At 39.8% G+C, this 16,341-nt stretch overlaps 1 protein-coding gene across 1 annotated transcript; it reads right to left on the reverse strand.

The window, feature by feature from the left end:
• Positions 1–967: 967 nt before the first annotated feature.
• On the reverse strand, positions 968–15,409 carry LOC124116725 (galactocerebrosidase-like). Its single transcript, XM_046478189.2, has 18 exons — positions 15,203–15,409; positions 13,516–13,584; positions 13,234–13,297; positions 12,661–12,749; positions 12,214–12,369; positions 11,103–11,141; positions 10,842–10,972; positions 10,066–10,150; positions 8,109–8,146; positions 7,447–7,571; positions 6,498–6,637; positions 5,319–5,378; positions 5,069–5,146; positions 4,815–4,956; positions 3,578–3,755; positions 3,007–3,179; positions 2,140–2,213; positions 968–1,340 (listed from the first exon to the last, which is right to left on the reverse strand). Exons 1-18 carry the CDS (start codon positions 15,323–15,325, stop codon positions 1,137–1,139), a joined length of 1,968 nt encoding a protein of 655 aa, XP_046334145.2. The 5' UTR covers positions 15,326–15,409; the 3' UTR covers positions 968–1,136.
• Between the last annotated feature and the right edge of the window lie 932 nt (positions 15,410–16,341).

Raw genomic sequence — 16,341 nt, forward strand, 5'->3', positions numbered from 1 at the left:
TCAAAGTGGTCCATTCATATCATTTTCACAGCTAGTTTACCCTTTACACCTAATGGAATTTGTTTCGACTGATAATCAAGGCTGGTCATTTTCTTGCATTGACAATTTAAATTTACTTGACCTGGGTCTATGTTTATGCTGGTGAACTGAAGTCCCCGAGTTTCATCGTAAGCTCAGGAGCATTTATCTATGCTGAGTCAACTACAAGAGAAATGATTTGGCCCAGACTTTAAAACTACACCCCCAGTGTGTTGCAGAATATTTCTTTACTTATTAGCAGCAAAATCTCAGCACTCGTACACAGCCGACGTAATTCAGAACTAGCATACCCTTTTGCGAACACCTGGTGTCATCACTGATTTTCAGCGGTCCAGTATGATTTTCACAGCAATTTTGTCCTTTACGCAAAATACAATCTGTTTCGACGGATAACCTAGACTGGTTATTCTTTGCATTGACAATTTATTGCATTTAAAAATTGAATGTTATAATGTATATGTAATGTAAACACTTAACTGTTCATATTGTTTATTATTGTCAAGTTAGACAAGTAAGTACATTGTATGTGTGCATATCTAGATACACATATACGTATTCTCCTGAGATATCATTATGAGCATGACTATTTTCAAGCAGGTGTTTATTATTATATTCTACATGTACATACACTTTTTTTTTAAACATAACGTGGACGAGAGCAATGTTTCAACAGGGGGTGTTTAGTTTGCAAATATATAACGTGATCTCGCGAGAGCGATACTTCAATCAGCGAGTGATTGCGTTCGAGTCCGCCAGGGTAACTTGTTTACTGGTAAGTAATGTTCTGTGTGATTGTCCATGTAAAGAGTGGTTAGGTTGCTAGGGAAAGGGTCGTTAGACTTGAGCCTGGTTCAGAGTGCTGCTGTGTGCGAGGTTACATGTCTGTAATTTAATATAACCTAGTAAACAACATTGAAGAAAGACATCGTTGTGTCATCACTGCTTTATTCCGATCTAACATATGGAAACCAATACATTTATTAATGATCTTAATGAACTTAGATACAAAAATACATAATATTAATCACACAGATATATTACAAAAATACTTAAAAATGGATAATCAACATTCATCTAGATTTCATCGTTATGTTTCATCAAGGAAGCAAAGAGTTAAATCTAGATTTCATCTTTTCCATTCGATGAAGTCCGTCTTTTGCCGATGTTATCTTCACGTTGTCGAAATCGGCCTGTCCATATCCTCTTGTCCCCAAACCAACAAACCCAGCTCTTATTCCAGATGGAATTGATACATCACGGAATAAAGGTTTTCCGTTAACAGTGACGGTAGCCGCTAGACCCTGGTAGAAATAAACAAACTCATGTCGATACAAATGAAAACCGAAATACCGCTAATGTCATGTACCGTGTTTGTTGTCCATTGCCACAGTCAGCAATATCCCAGCTGTTCCAAGGTGGCCTGTACATAATCGAGAACAGACAAACCACAGCTTGAGCAACGTCACTCGCCATTGCGTGAGTGAGTGAGTGAGTATGGTTTTACGCAGCTTTTAGCAATATTCCGGCAATATCATGGCGGGGGACACCAGAAATGGGCTTCACACATTGTATCCATGTGGAGAATCAAACATGGGCCTTCGGCGTGCCGTGAGACCGCTTAAACCACTGTCTACTCCACCGCCACTCCATTCGCCGTTGAGGTACGAAGGACCTCTTTTAATCCGGGTCTTCACGGAGTTAAAGCATAATGTAACAGTGACATGTAAATACCTGTGATTTCATTCCAGGCTCCCTACACGTAACTACATAGTGTAGGGGATGCATGTAACTGAATAAAAGAAAGTTTGTCAAGAACATTTCCACAATAATTGTTTTAAAATTTAAGCCAATGTGACCAAGAGTGATTCGTATTGGTGAGAAATATCACAGGAAGCCAGAATTTGACATATTACACCCAAAACGGGAATCGAATCCCTACTTACTCAATCAATTAGTGTTTAAGGGTCACTGCTCATGATTAGTGATAAGTTGTCAGTTTTGAATCAAATACATACCATACCACACACAACTTTAAACAAATGTTGAGAATATTTTGTCACTACGAAAGTTGACAAATGTTGGGATGATGAGAGTATTCACCTTCACGAGGAGCGAGGCAGTGTTCCATCCCGCAGCATATGTGAAGTTGCCCTCGGTTATGACCTGACTGAAAACTGAAGAAACAAGCGAGCATTAAATTATTTTCTCATCTCATATATGCGAAGTTGCCCTAACTAATAATTTGACACAATGAAGCGCGCCTTAAATCATCGGCTGATCTCAACGAAAAACAGTTGTTCTCAGGGATGATCTGAACAAGTCGGCGTTTAATGATATTAACTTATGTCTTAAAGTGGCCATTACAAGCACATTTATAATGAAACCTTTCGTCACACTGGATAACGAAGGCTGTCAAAATGAATGTCAAGTAAAACGTCCTTGAAATCATGTACCTGAGATGAGATATTACGACATTCATATTAAACAAACATTAATTTATCGTCAAAGTTTATGCAGGTGTTTCGAAGATGCTCAACCAAATGATGGGTATCGTATTGAAAGCCTGAGATGTTAGTCATACGATATACATATAAAACCTGTAACATGTTGAAACCGTGGATGGCACACCTTTCTAAGCGATATGCCTCGTTGCTCCATGAAGGTTTTTAGCCAAATACTTTAACTGGTTCCCTAACCTTGAAGGGAATCATCTGCTTGTAATCTCCGGGGATGATATATTCACTTGAGTAAAATATAATGCCTTAAGAATGATCATTTATGGTCAATATGCAATTTCTGTAAACACTGAACGTTAAAAAATGCCCAGGTGTACCATCGACCTTGACTTTGGTTTGGATTTGGCCTTCCATGTAAAAACAAACCGACTGGAAATTATGAATAAATGGTTCTACCAACAGTATACCAGATGCATCCCTACCGAGCCAATATAACTGAAATGTTTCTTACGAAAGTTGGCAGCCAGGTGAAATGTTTGATGTTTGACGTCGAGGTAGACTATCGCTCCAAATGCGAGTGTGGTGTCACAACCGCCCGCGGAGAGACGGGATGCTATGAAGACTCCGTCTGGAACCCCGGAGACCGCCGGAACGCGGAAGTCAACCTCCAGGTAGATATCCGTCCTGGGAATACAATTAATGTGAAACAAATCGGCCTGCAGGGATGTTTTCAGCCTGGAGAGAGGCATGTGAGTGAGTTAGGTCGACGTGACGAGCATGTTGGCCTGTCTTCGTACCGTCGCTTGTCAACATATCCCATACCATGACCTTTACATGGAGCTGTCACATCTCATTATTTAGTATTTTAGGAAGATTGTGTGAGTGGCAAATGCTACCGGCATTACTGATTTTCAGTGTTCTATTCAAACAATTGTCATCACTATTTTACCTTTTACGACCAATGAAATATGTTTTGGCAGACATTAGACATTATTTTCTGACATTAACGTTTCGAATGGACAACCAACAAAGCAAATTCTCCTGTATGAGTGACGAGCCTGTAGGCCTGTCTTACAACATACCACGTAATATCCCCAATGATAGTGACCGGCCTGTCTGTCCAGTCAGCTGTGCACCAGCTGACCGGTCGTTGTGTGGTTTCCTGTCTCATGACGTTCCCATGGTCAGCGTCAGCTTTCACAACCTCGAACGCTCCTATTTGCTGGGAGAAGAGAAATGGTTCTTCGCCAACTTCGTAACCTGGTGATTTTTATTAAAATAATATTAATGTTGGCAACTATAAATCATTTTCTTTTTAACATGGCTGAGCACCTATATTTTATTGCAATATTACACAGATTATATTGATGTCTAAACCAGAATTAAAGAATTAATGGGCCCGACAGGATGAAAAGAAAGTCAATGAAACATGAATTACCTCCTTGATATGGACGATAAGGTCACAGTGAAATCGTCCGAACATACGTTAACCAAATTCAAAGGACGTTATTTATGTATACAGATATCCCCACAGGTAACCGTCCGGTATGCGGGGTTTGTGGGCTAACGAGGGTTCACGGTATTGTCATACAACTACTTTTACGTGTATATGTTTACAAAATGTTGATAAAGACTTATAAGCAAAAAGAAATATAAACATAACAGTGAAATCATCAAAGGAAACCATAATCGTACAGCACCGTTGGAGTATTTTATACAACAGACGACGAAATGTGGCATTCTAACCAGGGGGGACTGTAATGTTATAGGATTCCGTCAGTTGTAGATCAAGGATTGCTGCTCGGCGCGACATGCCACCTGCCATGCATGCCTTTGCGTCCTCGTCGATTTATTAATCATAACTGTCTATAAAGTTAATGTCAAACAATGAATTCATGTTCAAGTAAATTCAACTTTACAACATTAGTTGCATATCTTTGTCCAATCAGAATGAAGCATTTTACATTCTAACGGTAACCAATTGTATGGTACTCTCTGTTAATTCGCTTTTTTTCATGTATACTAACTCACAGACCCGACACCCCCGGTCACACTTGATGATCGATCCCTACCAGTGGCTCTCTCTACAGTAAGATTTATGCCATATGTTTGATCCCAAATGGACAGTTTGTGACCTTGTCACGTCATAGGTAAACAATGACTAAGTAACTATATCTACCATATAGCTATATAGCATATGCATGTACAGAAACTTGTTGTTCCCAAAGCCTGTAGCGATTTTATCCAATTTGGGGTAACCACACTTTGCGGTCTTCTGTGTAAAAAGATACAAATAATGTCTTCTTCACGTTATCTTACTTTCGAAATCCTCCATATATGGAAGTGGGAAAGGCTTGGAAGGTGGTGGCTGGGTGTACGCTCCCTTGTTTCCAGAGGTCAAAGTAGTCAGTGTGTACATTTCATTCACGCCAAGGGCCAGATTCAGCTGTCCATCCACCGTCTATCCAAGAAGACATTTCAGCAAAAATATATTCATTTGAGTTCTCGTTCTTTTATTATACCCTGTTTAAATGTTTTGAATACTCTTCAATTAATATAATGTTACAACCTACCTGCATAAGTGGTTTCTTAATGAAGTATTCGTCTGTCTGCGTGTTGGTGTACCAAACATTAAACTGCGATTTACTTGCCTGTAAGAACACAGCATATTAATAAACATAAGCAAGTAAATCAAAGATATTACTCAAGCAGTCAGGTACAAATAGTATTAAATATCTCGCAATAAATTAAAGACGTTTACATAAAGGATTGGTTGCACAAACCATTGGACGCGTGTGTAATGCGTTATTATTAAAGACTCACTAAGGTTCCCTTGAGTTGGAACGTAACATTCTGGGGTAGACCGGCGTCTTGGTCGTCCATCTGATACAGGAAACATACATGAATGTTGTGTCATTGTTATGTGGCGGTAGATTATTGTAAGTGACAGCAAATGAAAGAGGTCCTCGTAAAATATCGAGTTTTGTCGTGGCCGGATTCCAGGGGTCCGCGGCAGCCGGAGTACTTCAGAGTTATCGGTCTTTGTGTAGCAATGAACAGGACAGCTACATCATTCGAGAAGATTAGTGATGTGATGTTTCTAGAAGGGGGGTTTTACCTATAAAGGAGCGAGATGAGGGCGATTCGAGGCCTTCTACGACCTGACTTGTGTCTTATCTACATGCACAGTGTGGATAGGATACCAATCTAAAGTCCAATTCCTCCCAGCCACTAAAAACGGAACACGTATCTCTTTCAAGTCATTCGACTGTAGCAAATGTTGGATATTCGTAAGTACTCTGACATGTAATATAGGGCCAGTTATTTATTGCTGCTGCCACCTATTTGATACATTATATTTCCTTTTGTGATTGTAATCCTAAACTTGTGTGTTTCAATATCATTTTTCAAATTATTTTATTGATCGTGTGCGGTTATTTACTGCTTTTACACGTTTTTTACCGATTTCCAGGTTTACCTTTGTGTTTCAATTTAGGAATCACATCGTAGTAGCAATATAAAGGCCGATAAGATAACCCTGTCGATGTTGTTTACTTACCCCTCATTTCTGAGAGAGACAGTATATACAGCCACAATACTACGACATAAGTGTACGATACGGGGCAGTCATGGCATCATAATATGGACACTATCATATATGCATTATTGTTCACTTTACAGTATTCAATATAAAAACTTAATGAACTTTAATTTGCATCATTTGTAACAGATTCAGATTTGAAGAATGGCCACCACCAAGTAACCAGAATACCAAACTCACTGTGTAGTAACGAAGTAACAAGCTTATTTTGAACATTTTCTCGAATAGGCACAATCAATATTTGTACAACTACCTTTAAATCACATGTATATTATAGGTGTGTGTGTTTGGGGTTGTTTTTTGGGTTGTTTTTTTTTTTTGGGGGGGGGGGCAGTAAGTCATAAACATTTGTTCCACCCCGTTGACCTGGTCGGTACATTTGATGAAAAGAAGACACTCACCATAGTTTCAATTATGATAGTGACGTCATTTCCTTCTGGACTGACGAGCGTGACGTATGTGCCGCCATATTTGAAAGTTCCAACTCCCGCACCATGACGAAGGTACGTCCATCCGGGCTGTGCAAACTGAGTTGTATGAGCTTAAGTGGGAATATAAAATCAATATGAATAAAATCTCAAAACAAGAATTGGATCAAACTATTTCCTCAGAGATATATGTATGTTTAACATATATGTTAGTGTTTATTCATTTATTGGGTTTTCGACGTATGTCATCTAACATCTGTTCTACATGTAGACATGTAGACCTGAAAGCCCCGGAATGAATTTATCACTCATATTTTATTTGTGACAGTGATTAGAAAATGAATATAATTGGAATATTAAAGTGTAAACGTTGAAGCTTCAACGCTGGATCTGTCAGGACAAACATAAATCGAGCCTGTTAGTCCGTGATGGGGATTTATCAGACATTGATTAATTCATTTTTGTATAGTTTACAAATAAATACAATAATATTCGTTTGAATCGACAGTTTAAAACTAGAATATCATTAACATGTGGACTACAATACACGATCCCCCAAAGGAGTGAGTGAGTGACTTTAACGCCGCTTTTAACATTATTCCAGTTATATCACGGCGTGTAAACCTAATGTGGGAGGAAACCCCGAAGTGATGCAGGTCTCAGACGTTTACCACTTGGGTGAAACCCACGAGCACGGGTATGGTGCTGACAAACCTAGAAACATAATCAGGGCGAACCGAGATTCGAATCCACAATCATAGGTTTCTTACGTGCCCAAGGGACGCAACTCCGCACAGCGAATCACGGCGCCTAACACGACTGGGACACTCCACCAAAGGACAAATCGTCATAAATTAAACTGTTTTCAGTGTTTCAGAATACAAATGTCTGCTTTTATAATTATAGTGCGAGTTGTGTGTACCTGCAACCCATATTGTTTTAGGTTTTGGGTAGTACCCGCTCCATGGTTCGGATGCTGTCATTAGCCCATCGGGGTAGTAAGGTAGTCCTTGATAGTAGCTGGCGATCAATGGCCATGCAATTGTACTGAAACAAATATATGATCATTTGTCTGTATTCAATGATTTATGGTAGACAGGTGGAGGCCATTTTCAAATTTGACGCATCAGTGACAAAAAATATGTCCGATGCAATTCTTTATTTTCACTTGTACCATATGTTCCCGTGGGTTTTTTCAGGTGAACACTTGACTTGCCTTCGACAGATGCCACAGGTGGGGTTGGATACGCTCACCTTTTCGCGAAAATCTGTTATCATCACTATTTGATAGTTGTTCATAAATACAGTCAGTTGTTCATGGTACAATCGGAATCGACTCTGATTTTGGCAGAGCTTTTCTTTATGAATATGGAAAGCGGTTTGAAGGTTATATTTATGTTAAATATTTGATTTGCGTTTCCATGACCACATTTCTATTCAATAACCTATTCATATGTTATACACACATAAACATAAGACTACATGTGCCTTTTCATGTTAACAGGGTCTAAATGGTACACATTAATAAGTATATCCTGCAAATATTCAGATTTTAACGTTTAGAAAACGTCAACAATTTCTTACCCTGTCATGTTCCCATGGACATAGTTCCTGTTCCAGTTCTATAAATAGAAAAATACTTTCAAGGATTAATCGTCCCAAGTGAATTCAGTTTGTTTACAAGGGACGGATAAGTTGTATTATTGTAAACTAGTACTGACTGCTATGTTGGCACTAATGGTGAAAGCTTCACCCCGATGTTTACCCAGAGCAGCATGATAAGTCGACGCACTACACTGCAATACAAATTGTTACAGGGATCATGCCAATTCAGGGAATATGTATATTTGTGTAGGGAATATATGTAATATATCTGAATGTAATAATGAACATATGTTTATATAAAATGAATATATGTAAAGTCTGATTCACGCAGGGAATATACATAAGCCCTCACATTTTCAGGTATTACACATATTCCCTGAATTAACAAGTATTTTAGACATATTCCCTGATTCATTCATGGTTGTTGGAAGAATTGTTCTCTCTGGTATCAATAAAGCAATGTTAATGAGTTTACGAGTGAGACAAGATTTATTTGACAAATCATACCGTATAGACTTATCATACATCAGTACCAACTAATTCAAACGCAATAATGTTACTCTAGCAGTAAGACGCGAGTTACCAATATGAGACTAATAATGTCTCTCTTGTTAAGTTTCTATTGACGCATGTCAGACTTGAATGGCACAGGAGTTACACAGTAGCTTAGCCTTGAAACATCTATACCTGTTGGTCTCGCATTTCTTGGAACCGGCATAGTTACATTATGTGACAGCTTGGGCTCAGTAGTTGGATTCCAACTGCAGAGCCTGGCGAAGTGTAATGTTCTTGTCGGTAACAAGTAACAATTGCACAGGGCACTTGCGCACAAACATCAAAATGGTTCCACCTTTCACAGCAATAGTGTACAAGCCATTGTCGCTGCATTCCATCACAACATGTTTTATGTTTCTGGAAACAGAACGGCCCGGGTCAATTCGGGGAATTTGCACTGTTACATTGTCACCAATTGCAAGTTTCACTGCTGATAAAACACGGTTACTGCGCTTCACCATTCATTCAGCTTGCTGCATGTGTGCATGGTTTGCTTGGTGAAGATAGTACTGGCTAGAGGTCTTCTTGGGAGTGCCCGTGGCTTCTTAAATCTCGCCTATGATTTTGCTCTACTCTTTGTTAGGTACACACGTTTGTTCTCATCAAAGTTCAAGTTCTTTCCGAAATTCTCCTCCAATTACATTTTGGAAATAGTACATTCTATCAGCAACTTTATAACTGGAATATCGCCACAAGTATGGGTTGTTTTACTTACCTTTTGCTTAGAAAGCTCATTTAACATTTGTTATATTGACACTATAATCATACTTCTTTTCCCAACTATGAATTAAACACACCAACCAATGAGTTTACAGTATTTTTACTGTTAACTCCGTGAACATCATGATCATAATGATCATGTGTTGTTACAACAATTTTAGTGTTCTCGGTTGGTCACGCCTTTTTTATTTTTTTATGAACCAGGCAACAAACATGTGCATATATACCTTTTCTATTTAACAATCTAACTCTTTAACAATGTCATGATGATACTTGAGAAATTACTTCTTCTAACAACCATGAATGAAATATTTTCAGGGAATATTTCTAAAACAATCATTGTCAAATCAAGGAATTTGTCTAATTATACCTAAAAATGTCAGGGATTATACATATTCCCTGATTTGACATATTCCCTGATTTAACATATACCCTGATTTGACATATTCCGTGATTTGAATATTCCCTGATTTGATATACTCCCTGATTTGACATAATCCCTGATTTGACATGGAAGAGCACGCAAGGGCATATTAATCCGTACCCATCATTCAGTAATCGGGTACCCTGTTAATAAGGACGGTTTTACTGGGAACGAGCTGTCCGGGTAAACGGGGTGTTACTGTGTGAACAATGATTTGCGATAAGGTTCAAGTATCACCACTAATGTCTGATCCTCCGATGCCCAGAGACGCTTGCCTGTCTTCACTGCCGTCGGTGTGCTGGTTGTCTTGGGGTAATGCGAGCTGAATTGACATCATCATCATCATCATCATCATCATCATAATAATGATGCGAAGACAAAAGGATGGAATTTTAAATATAACTCAATATTAAGTTATTGGGGTCGTTATTAGTTAATCAAATTGTATAACTATAAACACTATAAGAGACTGTGAAACGTCAGCGCCAGAGAAAAATCAGTCTCGATCATTGATTGACAATGATTGACACCTTGAGCATCGAACTACGCAATCAAGTCACCGTCTCTTACGACCAGCATGGATCAAGCTTGGTAAACGGGTGGTCAATAGCATAAGCTATCGGTGTACGATGACACAAATCAGCCAGGTCACTCATTGCAACAAGCCTGGTCTTCGTACAAGCAGAGGATGCTGGGAACCAAGGATGGCCCAGAATCATAACGGGGTGGATTTGAGGGAAGAACAACATCACATAGCGACAAACAAACATTAACCGTTCATGCAAATTGTGTGAGTGGCTGGTGCTACCGGCAGGGCAGGTTCATGCTTACCCTTTTCGCGAACACCTGGTCTCATCTCTGGTTTTCCTTGATACAATCACATGCTTATATTTACTTAATTTCTTTGCTAACCTGATTCAATTGCTACATACAGGTGCCGGTGACTTAGCTGGGGTTATTGTTGACTGCAGCAGAACAAGTGTGGTCATTCCCACTGTGACAACTACACGCACCCTATAGCATACACCGCCTGTGCAAGTTCCGAGTCAGCAAGGATGTCCTCGGCTATATCCCAGTGGAAATTGTCTGGCGCAATGATATGAGTGTCTACTAGACCGTGTCTGTCTAGTGTCTTCCTCAACGTCTGCAACGTACAGACATATGGTTAAAAAGACCCTCAGATTAGCGACAAGTCGACCTCTAGCTTACGAATCACAGTAACTCAAACATTTACAATATACGAACTTGTCTGGCGGTGCCAGGCCTGTACTTACCTTTATGTAGGTGACGTTATACATTCTCTCATTCCAAATCTGTAAAGGATGATTTGAAACCAAGGTCACTAAGGTTCTCACTACACATGTAAAGTGTTGTTTTTAAAACAAACCATTACCAGATAGAAAGTGTTACATTTGTAAGGTGTGTTGGAAATTGACTCTTGTACGCCAGTCCTGATACCCTGTGTCTGAACAGAACAGAATATCGTATACTGAAACACTGTGAAAATGCATATTCGAGTATTTGTAATATTTGGCAATATGATCACAAAAGTCAGATTCGTACGTCTGGGTATTAAGGCATGAGATAATCAAACGTACGGGTTCGAATCTCGTTCGATGTGTTTTTTGGGATGAGCACAAAAACACATATTTTCTGATTTCAAGTTAAAGTTGATTATGCGTTTTCAATGTTTCAGTATAGACGATTCAAAGTAACAACATCCTGAATAGATTAGTGTGGACCGGTGATCCAACCATTAACAAATGCACGGGTAGGCCAGTGGTCTAAGGTTTCCCTTCTTTGTGACACCCCTTTATCGTCTTATCATGATCCTAGGTCAGCACGGCATAACCCTGCCCGTGGGATCCAAGAGATGATGTCTACGATATGCGAGGGTGCCAACCCCCTTTTCAGTAAGCTGGATACCAAACCCTGTTGAGAGGCATTCCGGATTCTAGTACGCTGGATGCCATGAAATGTCTATCTTGTACGTGGATGCCAATGTTTCAATGTTGATTTTTTTTTTCTTACAAAGAATGATAAAACAATAGAATATATTTAGCCCTGTGGCAGTCTAAATTCATTGTACCGGCTGAGTACACTGATATGACACATGAGTTCTTAAATTGGATGCCAATGCAAATTAAGTGATATGCTGGATGCCTATAGAGGAGGGTTTGGCACTTTAGACTTTTACGTTCAGCTTTCGTGATATATAAGTGATCAACTGTCAAATAACTGACAGTGTTAAAGGCCACGTAAAGCCCTATCCAAATACCCACTTTAACAGGTAACAACTACCCTGCTTTCCCATACAGCTAATTATTATCAGTTATGTTAAAAAATCGATTATATGAACAATACATATGACACTCCGGAACTCACCCCCACATAGTCTATATGTAGCCCGTGGGTAGTGTTAGCTCCCAGAACCCAGTTGACGATGTACGTGGCGGTCTGGTCCGGGGTGTCGTACAGGTTCCACCCCACCCAGCCAGGCCACCCCCAGGGCAGACCGTACAACTTGATGGACGGGTTCCTCTAGAAATACACATGCAGAATTATTGTTAAACATTATATTTACTGACGATTAAACACTTTTTTTAAATAGTGTGTGTGTGTGTGTGTGTGTGTGGAGGGGGGGTGTCACGAGTTGGAGGATTTATATCTAAATGTTTGCGTGCGTCTGTGTTTATATGGCACCACAACGATAAACATACGGATGTTTAATTTGTTTTTAAAACATAACAATATTGTTATTATTCCATAGCATGGATTTACATATTCATCATTTGTATCACATTAAGCCAAAACTATAGCAAAGGCACTAACCTGTTTGGCCTCTTTCATCAACCACCATTCATATCCCCTGGTGTAGTTCTCATCCTTGGCTGTCCGCATGTGGGTTGCCTCCGTCCCGTCTGATGGAGGGGGCATGGAGAAGACAAGATGGCAACCACAATGTAATGACATCCGCATCACATTCATTAACCTTTTTCCATTAACGTAATCAAACTTGGACCTTTTTTGGATACATGCGTATTAATTAAAGGCCTGTTTAATTTCCCCCTTGGCTAACAAAACGATAGACCTTGCAACCCATGTAACCAAGTAATTATGTCCTCCGAACTGTGTGTGCCTTATAAACATGAATAAAGGCGCCTGAATACTTCCATATCACAAGAAATCTCCACTCAAAGCAGAGTCCTTTGTACGATTCCGACTGTCGTAATAATGTGTTTTATAGATTTATAACCTTCCAGACATATATTAATACCCTCCCCTAACAGGTCCAGTTGTTTTTGAAATAGTCATAGCGAACAAGAATATTTATATCATTAGTGTCCTTACAATATAGACCATGTGTCTTGCATGTTGCATTTACCGTTATTTCATACTACTTACCTGAACTCTGAGCATCGGACCCGATTTCCACTTTCAGTATATCTAAGGAGGCTCCGTAATTAGGCTGTGAAAAAGAATAAAATAATTGTTTACTTACCATTTCAAAGTTTTAAAAAAGGACAAAATAATTGTTTACTTACCATTTTAAAGTTTTAAAAAAGGACAAAATAATTGTTTACTTACCATTTTAAAGTTAATGACTCAGTTTATATTCATATGCAGCTGTTTAAAAACCGGGAAAAACATCAGGTATTATTTTTTTTCAAAACCCAATGTCCATACCTTGAACAGCAAATCCAGAATATCATTTCGCAGTTTCTCGGGGTAGTTTACCAATAACTTGGAAGTTGCCTGAAAAAACGAAATAATAATTTACTATAAACATTAGGCAACGACACTACCGATGAGCAAAGTCATTACGAATTGGCAAAAGTGATATTGTGTGACTGTTAATTGAGGTGACGTGAGGCGAAATGGGGTTTAACATCGCGTCCAAGATTATTGCACTTATATAGCGACGTGCATACACGTGCGTGTGTGTATGTGTGTGTGTGGCTGCTTGTACTAGTCCGGACTAATGCCGAGTTTGTAGTGCTAGCCCACTGAGACATCTTGCCGCAGTTTAACATGAATACCCTACTCATACACAGTATACTGACTCCGAGCCGACCAGTCCTTGTTTTAGTCCGTTAATGCCGAGCGCCAGACAGGGTAACAACAAGTACCATCGTTTAACGTCTTTTGATATGACTCGGCCGGGCATCGAACCAGAGACCTTACGCTCTCCGGGTAGACGTCCTACCACTAGACCACGGAGACTGCCTTACTGTTAAGTATCTATAGATTAAAGTACTTTTTAGAAAGACTACAACTATTTTGGACCTGGCCATCTAATATATAGGTATGTACTGAGAATGATATATTCGTGATATCCTATGCTCCCAGACCCTGAATATATACACATTATGTGCTTGAACTGCAACATGTCGGAGTCAGCATATACTTCCTTTCACAGTTTACATGCAGTCAATCAATATAAAGGATATACACACAGAGAGGTGGGTTTAACAACTCGTTGAACAGTATTTGTATCTATGACGACGAGTCATGTTACTTGTTCTTTGTTTCTGTTATACTTTCTGCTAATTCTGGTCCCGCATTTTTAGAATTAATTTCCCATTACCATTATTGCTCTTCTTTGCGTAACCAGTTCTGACCAGTTGCAAATCAGGAACATCTATATATCATTGTTATCATGTAAGTCAGATTGTGAAATGTAATTGCTGTGAAAACTTAGGCTGGGGTGGTAGGGAAATCGAAATCGAACTGAAGATGACACATCCCCCCTGCCCCTATAATAGCACCAGGCACAACTTCAGGCCCATTTCATTCAAGTTTCGATGAAATATCTTTCACGGTTTTCAAGTTATGCTCCGGAAACGAAATACAGACAGACCAGATGGGGACTATATACCCTCGCATTTTATGCCGGGGATAAAAAATAGTTAAAACTCAACCTACATTTTTTTAAGTGTCACATTTATGTGTATGCATACGAATCATGAATGTTAGCAACTCACTTCAATGGTAAAAAAACACTCTTGTATTGTTCAGTTTTTTTATACATGGTCTCAAGGCCTTTTACAGATACAGAGTTGATTGATGTCGGTGATGAAGATAACACTGAAAGCAATGAAGGTGAATATCCAGATATCACTCCACATCACATGATCATCCTGGATTCACAACGCCCGGAAACATGTATAACTAACATACTCACGTTCAAAAAAGCAAATAGTGAAGATGGTATCAGGCCTTTATATTCAAGGTTGAGAAGATGAGCCTTCAGTATATAAAGCAATGCAGGTTCCGCGCTGGGTGCAATCACATAGCCCTGTAGCCCGGAACATGTATAGCGTAGCCTAGTCACATGCCATGATAAACAACATACGACAACATTTCAACTTACCCCTCCACCGCTGATAGCCCCAAATCCATCGAACTGCCTCCCCAGTCCTCCAGTGTTGTCGATTACATAACTGTCACTCAACACTGACAGCACGACGGAGAATGAAACCGCCAAGGTGAACATGATCGACGCGAAATCGACACCGCATCAGCTGACAGTGACCTAGATGATACGGAAGTTATGTGCGAGCCGAGTCTCACAGACGCGCTGGAACACCTGGTATCATAGGTTGTTTAATTACTATACAAAATAAAGAAATCATCAAATGGATATCAGTGTCATCGGTGCTGTTAAATTGTTTGCAAAAGGGGTTCAATAAAATTCTAACTGAGGGTCGTGGGTGTCCACCTACATGGCCTGTACAAATTAGATGCTTACATAAACAGTTTGCAAATAATGTCGCGTTCGCACACAGACTGGCTGTTGACATATGTTCTAGTTTTGTATAAAGGGGCGGTGGGCTAGCGTATAATGATTAACGCGTTCGCTCGTCACGTCGATGTAGCCCGACTTCTCTTTCCCACCCTTGATACAATGTGTACAATGGAAAACACCGGCAACATGCTGTTACGTGAGTTTATTGTTTAACGCCGCACTCAGTAATATTCCAGTTATATGACGGCGGTCTGTAAATAATCGGGTCTGGACCAGACAATCCAGTGATTAATATGAGCATCGATCCAAGCAATTGGGATCGATGACATGCATCAACCAAGTCAGTGAGCCTGACCACTCGATCCCGTTAGTCGTCTTTTACGGCAAGCATTGTCGCCTTTCACGGCAAGCATGGGTTGCTGAAGAACTGTCCTACCCCGGGTCTTCACGGGTCCTGTTACATGAGTGGTTGAGTTGGGGTTTTAAGTGAATAAGACTCAACCCGAGTGAGTAATAGTGAATGTTCTTTTACACCGATATTATTTCATAGCTGAAGGATCTCGGCATGGCATCACCAATGCCTAACCACATGGGGAATCGAACCAGTGCATTCGACCTGACTATTGCATGAATCAAACACTAATCCTCTGTATTCATCAGCAACGCTCGGGGTCGACCGTGTTCCTACACCACAACGTCCCCTGCAAGGCGTCTTGTGTGTAGGCGCAGGTGCATGTAGTGTATAGCTATTGTCGTATAAAATC

Source organism: Haliotis rufescens, unplaced genomic scaffold (assembly GCF_023055435.1).
Source record: "Haliotis rufescens isolate VD_foot unplaced genomic scaffold, xgHalRufe1.0.p SCAF_12, whole genome shotgun sequence".
Classification (NCBI taxonomy): Eukaryota; Metazoa; Mollusca; class Gastropoda; order Lepetellida; family Haliotidae; genus Haliotis; species Haliotis rufescens.

Excerpts from the sequence above, each read along its gene's own strand:
- LOC124116725 (XM_046478189.2), bottom strand. The coding sequence starts at position 15,325 with ATGTTCACCTTGGCGGTTTCATTCTCCGTCGTGCTGTCAGTGTTGAGT. Across the intron at positions 8,147-10,065 it reads CGGAGGATCAGACATTAGTG|AACTGGAACAGGAACTATGT; the intron begins GTGATACTTGAA and ends TTCTATTTATAG. Across the intron at positions 2,214-3,006 it reads TCACCTGGCTGCCAACTTTC|TTTTCAGTCAGGTCATAACC; the intron begins GTAAGAAACATT and ends TTGTTTCTTCAG.